Genomic DNA, 14035 nt, shown 5'->3' on the forward strand with positions numbered 1-14035 from the left:
ACTTGAATGCTGACCAGACTAGAATGTGGTTCAAGAAAAAAACAACAGTGGTTGGTTTGCAAAAGATTTTTCTCTTTCCTTTGGCGTTTTCAGGGAAAAGGAGATTGCATTTGTCCATCACCTAGAATGGGGAGGGCTTTGCAGCATAGCAACAAGAGCAACAAACATTTGCTGGGTGCCACAGGCTCAGCCTTGAGGTATTGGCAGCTTGCGGAAGAGCAAATTAGGCCACAAAGAACCATAACTGGTCTTGCTCAAACTGTAATTAAGTGTCATCGTGCTTTCCAGAGTGAATTATTTGATTGTCTCTTCAGGAGCAAGCTGGGATTATGGTGGGCACAGAGGAAGAGCACAGTGATCTTTACCCTGCTTAGGGTATAGGATAATGCTGGAGACTCAGAGAGATTTCTGGTGAAAATGGTTATTATTTTTCCTTGCCTCAGCCAAAAATGTAAGATCCTGACCCACCACACAGACAAGCTGCCTCTTTGTTTAGAGTCTGGAAACAGATACAAGTATCCCCAGCCCATCTCTGGGTAACCAGCCCTTAAATAGCTCTGCTGCTACCTAGAGCAAGCAGATGATAAACCCACAGTTCCCAGGTTCCTCTGGGACTGGGGAAGGACTTTATTCTCCTGGGATGAGACTCATACAGTTCATTATCAGTGCTGGCATATTTACAAAGCACAGAAAGCCTCTGCTCCCCCAAAAGCTCCTATGTTAAGTTGGATGGAAGAGCTCCTGGGAACACAATCACCTTATTATTTCTAGGAATGAACACACCAGGGAAACAACTCAAGTACAAAGTCCTGACATGGAACTCTCCTTCCCATTTCAGCTATGCTGTACAGACCTAACACTCTATACAAATATACCCCTGCCATGTTTCCCCTATGTGGCTTTGACCAGTCTATCAAGTACCAGCTATGCATTTTGAAGTTACTCTTTTCCATGAGCACCCCATTGCCACCTCTCTCATACAAACTCTGTTATACACCCTGGTCTCAACTTATCATAGACCGTGGCCTGTCCCTCAACAGTAGAAAAAACCCGGGTACACCTCCTCTCATTATTCAATGCTCTGCTCCACTCAGAGTGCCTGGCCCTTAGCATTACAAGAAGGGACACTGCTCTTGGTAGGCTTTGCTTCAAAGTTTCTGTATATCCCATTCCTTAAAGTTATCAGCCAGTGAAGACTGAGGTGTCTACTTGAGTAATTATGTTCCCTAGAAGAAACTCAAAAAGAAGGGGAAAAGAAGGGATACCTTCACGTGCCAAAAAAAAAAAAAAAAAAAAGAAAAAAAAGAAAAAAAGCAGAAAGATCTTAAAACGCTACAGAAACCGCCGGTGTTGCTGCAAAGAGCAGAAAGCATTTGCAGTCTTGTTCCAGGAACACTTCCTATCTGAGACTAAAACTGGCATATAGAACTGGAGGATTTTATTACTAACCTGATGTTTATGTTCAAAGCAAGATTAAGTTAAGATTAAGAATCATAAGCTCTTCAGGTTGTGTAGTATCTTTGTTACTCATACAATGGCAGACGCAGTGATTTGGGTTTTCTTCTGGTACCACAACATGAACCACAGTAGTTCATACAAGAACAGAGGCATCCAGAACTACAGCTCCTCTGTAGAAAGTAATGATGCAATACCTTTTGGTTTTCAGTTATCGCTCTGTACAATAACTTCAGTATTAATAATAGTATTAATACACTATCTTACACAGTGTTTTTTATTTCTAGAGCTCAAACACCTTCAGAGGAAGGTCACAGCATTACTCATTCTGCATAAGAGCAAACAGATTCCTCCATAGTTACTGGAAGTATGTAAGCAGAGAGCTAAGGAAGGTTGGGTAGGTTAATTTCTGGACTGTTACCCAACTCAGAAGACAATGAGAAATGCACAGCTCCCAGCAATCCAACTGAAACAAGGTAACATGGGGTTCAGCATTGATCTAGGGGTGCTGCCAAGAAACAAATAAACATATTGGCCGCAGCATATCCGTTCATTTACATGTGCAAATCGTGGATCTGTACATGCAGTCCTAGTAAGCAACTGCATGGGCATTTGTGCACCTGTCTTCTCCAAAAAGATGTACCTTCAGTTGTGGGCTTCCTCCTAAGCCCCAGGATACTCACCTGAGTCCAAGCCAGGCCTGTACAGCTTAGACACACTGTACTCTAAGTACAATTGTGGAGCATCAGTGAAGTGCTGCTGGAAAACTGTGATAATGACACGCAAGAGCCTATTCTCGTTAGGTCGTGCAGAGTGGAAATTAGAAAGGCAAAAGCCCAGCTAGAACTCAACCTGGCCACTGTCGTGAGAGACAACAAAAAATGCTTTTACAAGTATATTAATGACAAAAGGAGAGCCAAGCAGAATCTCCATCCTTTATTGGATGCGGGGGGGAACGTTGCCACCAAGGACGAGGATAAGGCTGAGGTACTTAACGCCTTCTTTGCCTCAGTCTTTAATAGTCAGAGCAGTTATCCTCAGGCTGCTCAGCCCCCTGAGCTGGAAGACAGGGATGGCGAGCAGGATAAACCCCCCATAATCCAAGAGGAAGCAGTTAATGACCTGCTGTGCCACCTGGACACTCACAAGTCTATGGGGCCAGATGGGATCCACCCGAGGGTACTGAGGGAGCTGGCGGAGGAGCTTGCCAAGCCACTCTACATCATTTACCAGCAGTCCTGGTTAACTGGGGAGGTCCCGGACGACTGGAGGCTTGCCAATGTGAAGCCCATCTACAAGAAGGGCCGGAAGGAGGATCCGGGGAACCACAGGCCGGTCAGCCTGACCTCGGTGCCAGGGAAGATTATGGAGCGGTTCGTTTTGAGGGTGCTCATGAGCCATGTCCGGGACAACCAGGGGATCAGGCCCAGCCAGCACGGATTCATGGAAGGCAGGTCCTGATCTCCTTCTATGACTTCTATGACTGGGTGACTCGCCTAGTGGATGAGCGAAAGGCTGTGGATGTGGTCTACCTGGACTTCAGTAAAGCCTTTGACACTGTCTCCCACAGCATTCTCCTAGAGAAGCTGGCGGCTCACGGCTTAGACAGGTGCACTCTTCGCTGGGTAAAAAACTGGCTGGACGGCCGAGCCCAGAGAGTTGTGGTCAACAGAGTGAAATCCAGTTGGCGGCCGGTCACGAGCGGTGTTCCCCAGGGCTCAGTACTGGGGCCGGTCTTGTTCAATATCTTTATCAATGATCTGGATGAGGGGATCGAGTGCTCCCTCAGTAAGTTTGCAGATGACACCAAGTTGGGTGGGAGTGTTGATCTGCTCGAGGGTAGGAAGGCTCTGCAGAGGGACCTGGACAGGCTGGATCGATGGGCCGAGGCCAACTGTATGAGGTTCAACAAGGCCAAGTGCCAGGTCCTGCACTTCGGCCACAACAACCCCAGGCAACGCTACAGGCTTGGGGAAGAGTGGCTGGAAAGCTGCCCAGAGGAAAAGGACCTGGAGGTGCTGGTTGACAGCCGGCTGAACATGAGCTGGCAGTGTGCCCAGGTGGCCAAGAAGGCCAACGGCATCCTGGCCTGTATCAGAAATAGTGTGGCCAGCAGGAGCAAGGAGGTGATCGTGCCCCTGTACTCGGCACTGGTGAGGCCGCACCTCGAATACTGTGTTCAGTTTTGGGCCCCTCACTACAAGAAGGACATGGAGGTGCTGGAGCGTGTCCAGAGAAGGGCAACGAAGCTGGTGAAGGGCCTGGAGCACAAGTCTTATGAGGAGCGGCTGAGGGAACTGGGACTGTTTAGCCTGGAGAAGAGGAGGCTGAGGGGAGACCTCATCGTGCTCTACAAGTACCTGAAAGGAGGTTGTAGCGAGGTGGGTGTTGGTCTCTTCTCCCAAGTGACAAGCGATAGGACGAGAGGAAATGGCCTCAAGTTGTGCCAAGGGAGGTTTAGACTGGACATTAGGAGAAATTTCTTCACTGAACGAGTGGTCAGGCCTTGGAACAGGCTGCCCAGGGAAGTGGTTGAGTCCCCATCCCTGGAAGTATTTAAAAGACGTGTAGATGAGGCGCTTAGGGACATGGTGTAGTGGGCATGGTGGTGTTGAGTTGACGGTTGGACTCGATGATCTTAGAGGTCTTTTCCAACCTTAATGATTCTATGATTCCCCCAAGGCAGACATGTCAGAGTTGCAGTTAACAAGGGACTAAGTCACCAGTTCTTATACCAAAGTCACATTCCCTATAAAAAACTGAGAATCAGACCTGTGATGAACCTGTTCCTTTACCATAAATATCAAAGAAATATCAAAGTGTTACACATGCTTTAAGAGTAGCCGAAGAGCCCCCTGTCCACCTAACGGAGTCCATCTATGAACTGCTCAAAGTGCTGTTAGGAACATGGTCTCACCCTCCTAGAATTTACTGTTCGTCTTGTTTATCACTGTGGAACTACAGTACAACAGAAATGAAGTAACTTACATCAGCTACAACCAGGGTCTCCAAAGTCACATCTCAGTGTCTTAACCACAAGGCCAATCCTTCTTCATCCTGTTGTGTGCTAAGTGGCACCAGTGCTGGGATTTGTACCCACCCTTCAGGAGAGCCTCCTGTGGTTGTGGTTACTGAGCGTGCCTCTGGCTCCCAAAGATGTGGACAGACCACATGGACAGACCACTAGTTCCACCTGGGGCCAGACAGGCAGCATCTATCCCCAAAGCCTATTTGTGAATTCTTCTGATCTAACATGATCCTGGCACAAGTATGTGGGCTTCTTGCAGGACAAGAAAATCATTAGTCACTGATTACATGTTTCCAGCTGCAGTGCTCAGCACATCCTGGGAACTGTGCATTAGGACATTGGTCCCACACCAGGGAGCTTTTTTCTCCCATGCCATGCCTGCTACTGCAGGAATGAACCTTACAGATATTGGTGTCCTTTGCAAAAAGAAAATAAATAAGTAAAATGGGAGCTACGTGTGTCACGTTTTCATTGAAAGTGACACAGTGAGATCACCTACTGTGGCAGGCGATGTCCCCGTCTCTTTAATTTTTCAGCAGCTTATGAAGGTAATTGGCTCCACAAAGGTTAAGCAAAGGGAGAAAAGCCCCAGAAGCAGGCAGCAGTCGCTGATGAATACAGTCTGAAGGAGCTCAGTGCTGCTTTTCCAGCACCCCCTGTAGCTCTGCCAATCACTACTTGGGCAATTACAACACATCTCCAAGCAAGTGGCAGGGAAGCCTGTTAAAGGCCATTACTGGGTCTTGAAAAGAAGTAATTAGAATGAGCTCCAAGTAGCACTGGTACGTGGGCAGCTAGCGTGGAGTGACAGGCGGGTGCTGCCATCCCCGTGGGCTGCATTCAAACTGCTGACCACTTGTAGGTAGCAGCCAGAAAGTAATTACTAGTTGTTAATAATCCATAGGTTTGGTGTCCCACCATTGATCTGAGGAGTCCCACGTGCCTGGCAGGACTTAACTAAACCTCATAGCTGTAAGGAAGGTAAATACTGTGTTCTCATGATTATTTTGCAGTTGGGAGAACTAAGGAACATAGATGTCATGGTCAGCATTACAAGGAATCACTCAAAATTTGAGGGTAATCAGACCTTCTGAGCTTTAACAAACCTATCAGCTTAAGAGTGAGCACTTTGAAAGGGACCCACAGAATAAGGAACCCAAATACTCCTGTTCTCTGGTGTTTAAAATTCCAGCTGCTGTGCCTTATTCAAAGTCACACAGTAACTCAATGGTGAGAACTTGGAAGGACCCAGAAGTCCTGGCTTCCAATATGACCAGCAGCTCATAGTTTGTGAAATTTTTGGCTGCACAGCAGCCTTTTTACCTTCAGTTTTATGGAACAAAGAAGGAAAAAAGGTTTTCAGCTTTTTGTACAACAGCCTGCTTCTAGTCCCCTTCCCCAGGAAAGGGCTTTGCGTGTGCAAACCACAGGGTAGTACTGCTAAAGCATTGCTTTTTTCTAAGTCCCACCAGTATACAAGGGTGATGGTGACAGCAAAATCCAGTCTACACCCTCACTCTCAGTTGCAGGTAATTTTCAGCAACAAAAATGAGATCACTTTCTAAAGCTTTAAAGTAAACAAAAGTAATTCTGCCTGAGGGGAAAAATGTTTTTTTTTTAGTTGAGGTTTTCGGTAAACCGAGCCTCTGAGAATTTCCTGTGAGAGCATGTGCTGAAATGCAAAATGGAATGGATCTGCTGAAAGCAGCAACTAAGCAGACCGTTTGAAAGAAATATCTCACCTTCCTCTCTGCACATATTGGGGCTTATCTCACCTTCCTCTCTGCACATATTGGGGCTTATCTCACCTTCCTCTCTGCACATATTGGGGCTTTTAACGTTTACTTGCTGGCGTTGGTAACAGCCCCACTTTTGATCCATGAGGCCAAGGGGAAGAGCTTGGAAGTTCCCTTTTGGAGAGACTACTGACAACCTGCACCACCAGCTACTGTGGTTTCTATGAGATACTTCAGGATAGCTAGACATTAGTATTTCCCAAACTCCAATCCTCATAGCAGCCCCCTGCAAGCTCAGGAGGACACCAACACAGTGATGGGGAAGTCCTTAAGGCAGCCTGAGTATCTTGAGCAACACAGAGCTCACATGTGCCCACTCTGACATGCTCCCTGTCGCTGGATGAGCAGTGTCCCCACCTCAAAGCTGTCAATCCCTTTCTTGGGCCAAAAGAGTGACTGCCGGTCCTCTAAGTGCCAAATTTCTGGGGGAGGAAGAGAAGAATAGCAGCCTAGCTCTAAGGGATCCATCACTGCAGCAGCAGCACAAATGCCTATGAAGACTTCACCTTTGTACATTACTGTAAGGAAGAAAGCCCAGCAATCCGCAGCAGAGCCGCTACCCTTTTTCGTCTCTTCGCTCCTCTGCTGATGCTGTCTGAGAGCTCAGCAAAAAGCCATCCCACAAATAGCAGCCTATCTGCTAATGATGGGGTAGAGCTAAGTGTGTTTATCCCTTGCCGTCCCATCCTGGTGCAACAGAAGCTCCTGCTAGGGGTGACCTGCAGAAGTCGAGTGAGCAGGGTCCTGTGACCCTTTACTGAGGTACTTGCCAAACTAATAACCAATTTCAGCAGTGGTGCTGTGACATGATCTTGAATAGAGATCAAGAGGAGGACCTGCCTGCAGAGCCAAGCCAAACACTGTGGGCACAGCTCCCGGGAGAAGGGGCATCAGAGCTTGTGCTTGGCTGGTTTTTAAATAGGCAGTTCTGAAAAGTGCCTGTGATTTTCACAGCCAGTCCTATTAATACAATTCTGCCTAATACTGACAGGTCATCCATCCTGAGATCCTTTTCTTGATAAGTTCGTGGAAGGCACGAGCCAGGGCAGGGAGCTCTCAGGAGCCTCAGCCAGCTCTTCAGCGAGGCTGTAACCCAGGGCATGCTGCTACCAGCAGCATTCCTGCAGCGTGAGAGGAACAGGGGAAGGAGGCTGGTCACCAGCCCATTGCTCCCAGGGGGCAGGACTGCAGGGCACCAGTCTGTCTTATCAAGGGGAGATGCAAGGAAAAGAAGACTGAGAGAGAGACAGCACAAAGAGGAAGAAACCACAGAAGGAAATGGAAGGAAATGTCTAGGGTAGGAGTCCAAGGGGGGCACAGGTAAGGAAAAGAGCAGGTGGTTTGGGAAAGGCAACAGGATCATGATGAAGGAAGAAATTGAGGATGGATAGACAGCAGTCCTGACCACCCAGAGCAAAGGACAACGGAACGTCCCCTGCAGCAGTCAGCCCTGTATTCCTGCACACATGCTTCAGCCTGAATTTCCACTGCAAGGCTCTCACACACACTCTGGAATGGGCTTCACCACATGAAGACTCAAAAAATATAGTGCCATTTTTAACTTCACTTCATTGAGTGGGCATGGTGGTGTTGGGTTGACAGTTGGACTCAATGATCTTAGAGGTCTTTTCCAACCTTAGTCATTCTGTGATGTGAGTGGGGGAGAAGTCATGATTTGAAAACCCGGAGTAGCAATACTGCCTTTGCTGTATGGTTTGCAGAGTCAAAGAAAAGAGGGCTGTGTTGCGGGGGAAGATGCTGAGCAGCTCTGAAAAAATGTCTAACAGACTTTTGCTTCTCTGTGACAAAACCAGATACATCGGTGAATATACCAAAAACATTAACATATTTTGTTTTCCACCAAACTATCGCAGAAAGATTTTTTTCTACAATTATTTTTCAGATTTTTTGGGGAGAAAAGCTCCCAAACCACAGTACTCATTTTCAAATGATGAAAGAAATTACCCTCTTCAAAAGAGTTTTTAAAGAATGTTTTAATGTAAAAAAATTCTCCTTTGTCATCTTCCCCCTGTCCCAAAAGCCTTGTGAAAACTATTTTTCTCCCTGTACTGTGGATGTTCTCTTCTCTATAATTAGTATTTTCATTACGCAGAAAAACGTGGTTTGCTATAATTTCTCCCCATGCAAAAAGCAAACATATGCCCAACTGAAGCAATAAAAATGGAAAATGAAAACTTTTTTTTTTTTTCAGTGGAGGTAAACTGTGAAACAGAAATTCAGAAAATGTAACTTCAGTGAGTTATCTTGTTCCAGTGGGAAGCAACCTATATCTCTGGTAATCCCTGAAAATGTAAAGATAATAATTTGACTGATTCTGGGAAATTCAGAGATAGGAATTTTCTGAGTTATGAATCCAAATGCCATTCCCAAAACAGTTAAATTGTGTTCCTTTCGCTTTCTGAGCATTAAGTTTTCCTGAACAACCAAGACAACTATGAAATTGCCTTAAAAAAAAAAAAATTAAAAAAAGGCAAACCAAAAAACCAAGAACTCTTCCCTCTGCCCCACCAAATCCCTCAAAACCCCACAAAGCAAAGCAATCCCTCCCTCCAAGATCACCACACAGGCCGCTGGATGGTGCAGGCTGGAAGAGCACCATGCACTGAGGCACGTCAGGCTGTACTTTCATGTCTACCCCACAGTAAACCAAAATCCATGGACTGCTGTCAGCGCACCTGTACCGGAGCGACCTTGTCCCCGCCTGGGCTGGGTTGAGCAGAGCTGTGGGCTTGCTGCTGGGGCTGCCGGGCTCCTCCAGCTCTGCACCCAGAGCACCAGGCTCTCCACGCTGCCGGTCACTCATAGCACTGACTTGATCTCCCCATTCTTCAGCCACAAAGTAAGTGTGCACGTGTGTGTATACTCATATATACTTTGTGTACATACATGTATGTTTATGCACTGCCCCCCCCCCAAAAGCCTAACTCGTAAGGAGCTAATTCTCAATTCAAGGTATTGCTACTAGAAAAGTCAACCAAACAATAAACAACAACATTACTCTTTTCTGTGCTAGCTTTCTCCATGAAATACAGGCCTGTGATGTCTTTTTAACCAGCAGAAGGATGTCGAGTCATTTTCTTGTTTCGCTTTCAATATTCTTCAGCTTTAGTTAACTTCACAGGCCAGGGGAGAGATGATCCTATTCTTCCACTGAATCTGGCTCAATAGGATTCTTTCCACCCTACTTCCCAGATGTACGTTTGATTTTTCTAATGTTCTCCCTGATACAATAATCCTTCAGCTCGCTCTGTTTTACATTGCCTCTTTTGAGCCCCTTGTCCTCCCTGCAGCAGAGCTGGAAGGCAAGGAACTGAGGATCCCTGTTCGGAGCCAGCCCCCTGCATGTTTCTTGACCGTGCCGGCTAACAGAGGCTCTGTTGTGCTCTGCGCTGATAGAAATGTACCAACCAAGGGAGTGAAAGGCAGAGGATAGATTCATATTATACAATGTTAGTGCTATCAAAATACAGCTGGGCCTAAAGAGCCTATTCAGAAGCTCTAGATCGTGCTCAAAAAGTAAATAAGGTGTCTCGAGCACAGCTGCCTTGAAAATGCAGCTTAGTGAAACAGTTAAGACCATTTTACAAAGTAGCATAAGAAGCTGAGTATGTTCTCTTTGTTTCCTTATGCACCAAAAGAAAAATGGAAGAGACTAAACTTTAAATACTGAAGTTGCATGTTTGGTTAATAACTAGACAAATGCCATAACGGTATTTTGCCAAATGCAACTTATTTGCCCTAGGTGATGCAAATTAGGGCTACTTTTAAAGTCTGTTATTAGGTGTGAAAGTCACCCAGGCAAACAAGCCCAGCACAAGGGCCTCTGCACCACTCTTACCCCAGAAAAGCACTTTACGGCCCCTACTGCTGTAACTCTATAACCCCCTCCCTTGAGAGCAAAGGTGATGAAATATATGGACTCTGGCCAGAGAAGGGCCACAGCAGGGAGAAGGATGCTATCGTCTCTGCTCAGTTCTCATGTTTCAAAGTGCCACCGCAGAAAGACAAATCTGAAGGTGCAACAGCCCAAAGCAGCAGCACTCAATTCTTACGGAGTTGTCCCCCCAGAATAAGATAGAGACAACCATAATGGTGCCTGGCTCTCATAGGGAAATTGTGAGAGCTCTGAACTAAGCTATCCCAAGTGACCCAGGGGCAGCACACAGACATTTCTGTGGCCCTGAAAGGCACAAACTCCCTGCTTCCTCCCAGGAGGAATCTACTCCTGACCTATGTTTGGCCAATAGACTTTATCAAGGCAGGAGATACTCTCTGCCTACATATAGGATATGACTGAGAAATGTGTCTTTGCAGAGATTTCTACAGAAACTTTATTAACTTTGCTATAATTTGTTTCTTCATCACCTGCACAGTTCATCATTTCTCTCATTAATCACTTAACTCTATTACTAAATCTGAGAAGCATTTTTATGAAGTTGTGTAGGAAGGATAATTACTGTTGTAGAATGACTACTGCATATTAAATTCAAAATGAGCAGTCCCCCAGCACCCACAAAGAATCTATCCTTTGACTTCAACACGTGTGCCCAGAAAAAAAGACTAAGAATTTATATGGCTGAAAAAGGTCTCATATACCACTGTGGCCGGCCAGCTTCTTCCAGTCTGCTCAAATCATCACAGTGGAGACATTGCTGTTGACCTTTTGGGGCAATACTTTTAAATAGATGCCACAGCAAACATTTTAGCTCATTCTGAAATCTCTGGTTCTTGTGACAAATTTTTAGCCTTAGGGTAACGTGAAAAGAGACAAGCTCACAAAAAAAAAAAAAAAAAAAAAAAAAGAAGTGGGGGGGAAAGATGGGATGGTTGGGAGCTCTTTCTTGCAACCTTGTTTCAATACGAGCTCACTTCAGCGCAATGTCCCTGTTCAGGGCTGGCAAGAAACCCTGTGACCCTGCGGAGACAAAGCTCCATCTGAATTAAAGGCACGAATTTTGGATAGTCTCAATGTAAATAGGATCAAATCTAAAGCTGGACGCCCCTCCTTAGAGCTGAAATGGCATTCAATGACTTCATTTACTTCCAGAATGAAGTAAGGTAAAACGAGTTAGGGCCATTTTAAGTTTTCAATAAAGTATCCATACAAGACCATTGCTGCTGCTAACAGAGAAGTAACATGCCAGTGTGTTTGTGACACCTTACCTTATCCCCTGGCTGCGGTCTCATAAGAGAGACTTGATCATAGCCTCGTCGAACCAAAGCCCACAGTGCATCAAGTTTGCCCTGGAATTAAAAAAAAAAAAAAAAAGACATGACCAAGAAATTTTGGGAAAACAGCATGTGTTTAAACTACAGGTGAGTTGATCCAGCCTTTCTGTATTAAACTGTCTGCACAAACATTGCTCCTGTGTCTTTGCCCTCTGTATATTACTTATATGGAGCCAGAAAAGAAACCTCAACAGGGTAATGTACCCAATATGCAATGGGCCAAATTCAGCCTGCTCGAAACTCACTGAGGATGACTGTGGTTTAATGTGAACAACTCCCTTAAGAAGCACAATTAGACAGGTGTTACATTAACAAAAGGCAGAACAACAAAAGTAGTATACTGATGGAGCATGGATAAACAGCCAGAAGACTACCTACCTAGGCAGGCTTTAAAATTCACAGGTACTTTCCAGATAATAAATTCAAGCACTGTTAAACTGATCTGTGAGCATGGTGGGGAGGGGGGACCTCATCCCACAAAGCACTGGTTTGGGACATGGCTCCTTGGTCTGCGCTAGCCCTCCAGCTTCCTTCTCTGTAAGCGGAGATAACAGCTCTGCCCTGCCCCAAGGGTTGTGTGAGGATACATACATTAAAAGACAGGAGACATCAGATACTATAATGACACAGGAGAAATGGGGATGAAAGCATGGAGAGACTGAGCGACTTGCCCAAAATCAAACACTACGTCTTGTGGCTGAACTAGAGGGGAACAGAGCTGAATCCCAACCCAAGGCCTTAGCCACAGCGCAACCAAAGCAAGGACCGTGCACTTTATCTGATCCTCTTTGAATGCTGCCTTGAGATGGCACAAAACAGCAACCGCCCCCCCCGAGCTGAGATATCTGCTGTTGCAATCCAGGCTATGCAAAAGTACCTGAAAAGAAGATGTGAGCTGAGGGAGGGAAGATCTCTGCTCATGCCCTCCAACTCTTCCTCAAAAAACTATGGCAACATAGTGTCAGGTGAAATGCACATTCCAAGAAATGGGCAAAGTTAAGGGTTACTGACCACTTTTCTAAATAGGCTCTCCCAGCTTCGCCGTAAGAAAAGCTGCACTAAGGCAGCGGGATGTATAACATGCATGACGGAAGAGACTTGGTAAAACTGAGGGGCAGACCCATTACCTTGATCGGAGTGTACCATTTCCGCTGGGAAGGTGGTTTTCTCACATGGGTCTTTTTCGGCTTGGGTTCCCATGGCTCATACTCCTGTTCTGGCAACTTAATAATAGCATTTTTGGGCTTCTCCAATTTTGCTCCTTCCTCTGTTGACCCCTTGTCTCCCCATCGCACCTGAAGTCAGGAGAGCACACTGTAAGTAGAGACACTTCAGCAGTCCCCACCAGCAGGTGGTTTTCACAGACATTAATCTGGTTCCCATCAGATGGCCCAATGCCACCAGACATGAGGCCAAATTTATGAAGGCACCAAACACCCACTGTAATCAGAAATACACATTTAAGAGTCAAACAGTCTCACTCAAAAGCTGCTTGAACTACTAGCCTTTGCACCTTCCAGTAACCTAAGGGGGTGTGGGAATTCACAGCATCCAGGGCAGATTAACCCATTTCCAAGTGAAATCTGAAGCACTCTGCCAGCTCTGCTAGGACACAGGTGTAATATGCTTCCCATTGCCTCATGCAAAAAGCAGGCAGCGGCACCAGCTGAAGGTAGGCAGTCTTTACAGCTAGCCCTAAGCAGCTCCTGTTCCTCAGTTAAAAAGTGACAAGTATGCGAATGGTTTAAGAGCATCAGCCCTCAAACTTGTGCAGCTACTACTAAAACCAGCTCTTCCAAAGATGACCTTGCACAGTCACAAGAGAGGTCAGCAACTTTATCTTCACATACTATACACTACTTATTCCAAGCTGAAATTCTGATTTTGTTGCCTGACTTGCCTCAAACAGAAATGTAACGCTGCATTCAAGGGCAATATATGATCCATAGGGTTACTCAGCATCAAGGATAAAATTCTCCTGAGAGAAATGGTTAAGGATATTAAGATGCAATACTGCAACTGCAGACTTGCAGGGGCTTGCTGAGAAGCCATTGCTTTCATTCTGTTAGCCCTAGTTTGGTGCAGATCCTCAGCTGCCTTACATTAGCCTATCTCCCTCAGCTACCAATTAAATCTAGTGGGAGTTTCTGGTGTGGCATCCCTAAAAGTCATTATTAGGCCCTCAGCTGATACAGGTGAGTGACAATTCCCTGCCTTATATTATCCATGGTTAGGAATATTGAATTGATTTCACTAACATGGTTATTTACAGGAGTTAGCAGCTGATCACAGCATTATCCACTGACTCCCCGGGACGTGCATGCCATAGGACAGCACAAGGCAAATTTCTTCCACAGTAACACCTCACTTTACACATCCAGCCTGGCTTGTGCATGAATCCCAGGGCAGGATTTGATTCATTGGCCAATTTCAACACAGATCTGTTTTTGTGCATTAGGAGTTAATGCTTAACTGAAAAAAAAAACCACAACCCACCAAAACAACC

The 14035-nt window shown here is 45.8% G+C and overlaps 1 protein-coding gene across 1 annotated transcript in view; it reads right to left on the minus strand.

Annotated features, from left to right (window-relative positions):
- Positions 1-14035, minus strand: part of ANTXRL (ANTXR like) — a 65783-nt gene that overhangs the window by 13983 nt on the left and 37765 nt on the right. Inside the window, exons 16-17 of the mRNA XM_075154597.1 lie at positions 12657-12824; positions 11464-11544 (exon numbers count right to left, since the gene is read on the minus strand). Of these exons, the coding sequence (XP_075010698.1) occupies positions 11464-11544; positions 12657-12824 (249 nt within the window). The remainder of the gene's footprint in view (positions 1-11463; positions 11545-12656; positions 12825-14035) is intronic.

This window comes from Calonectris borealis, chromosome 7 (genome assembly GCF_964195595.1).
Source record: "Calonectris borealis chromosome 7, bCalBor7.hap1.2, whole genome shotgun sequence".
Classification (NCBI taxonomy): domain Eukaryota; kingdom Metazoa; phylum Chordata; class Aves; order Procellariiformes; family Procellariidae; genus Calonectris; species Calonectris borealis.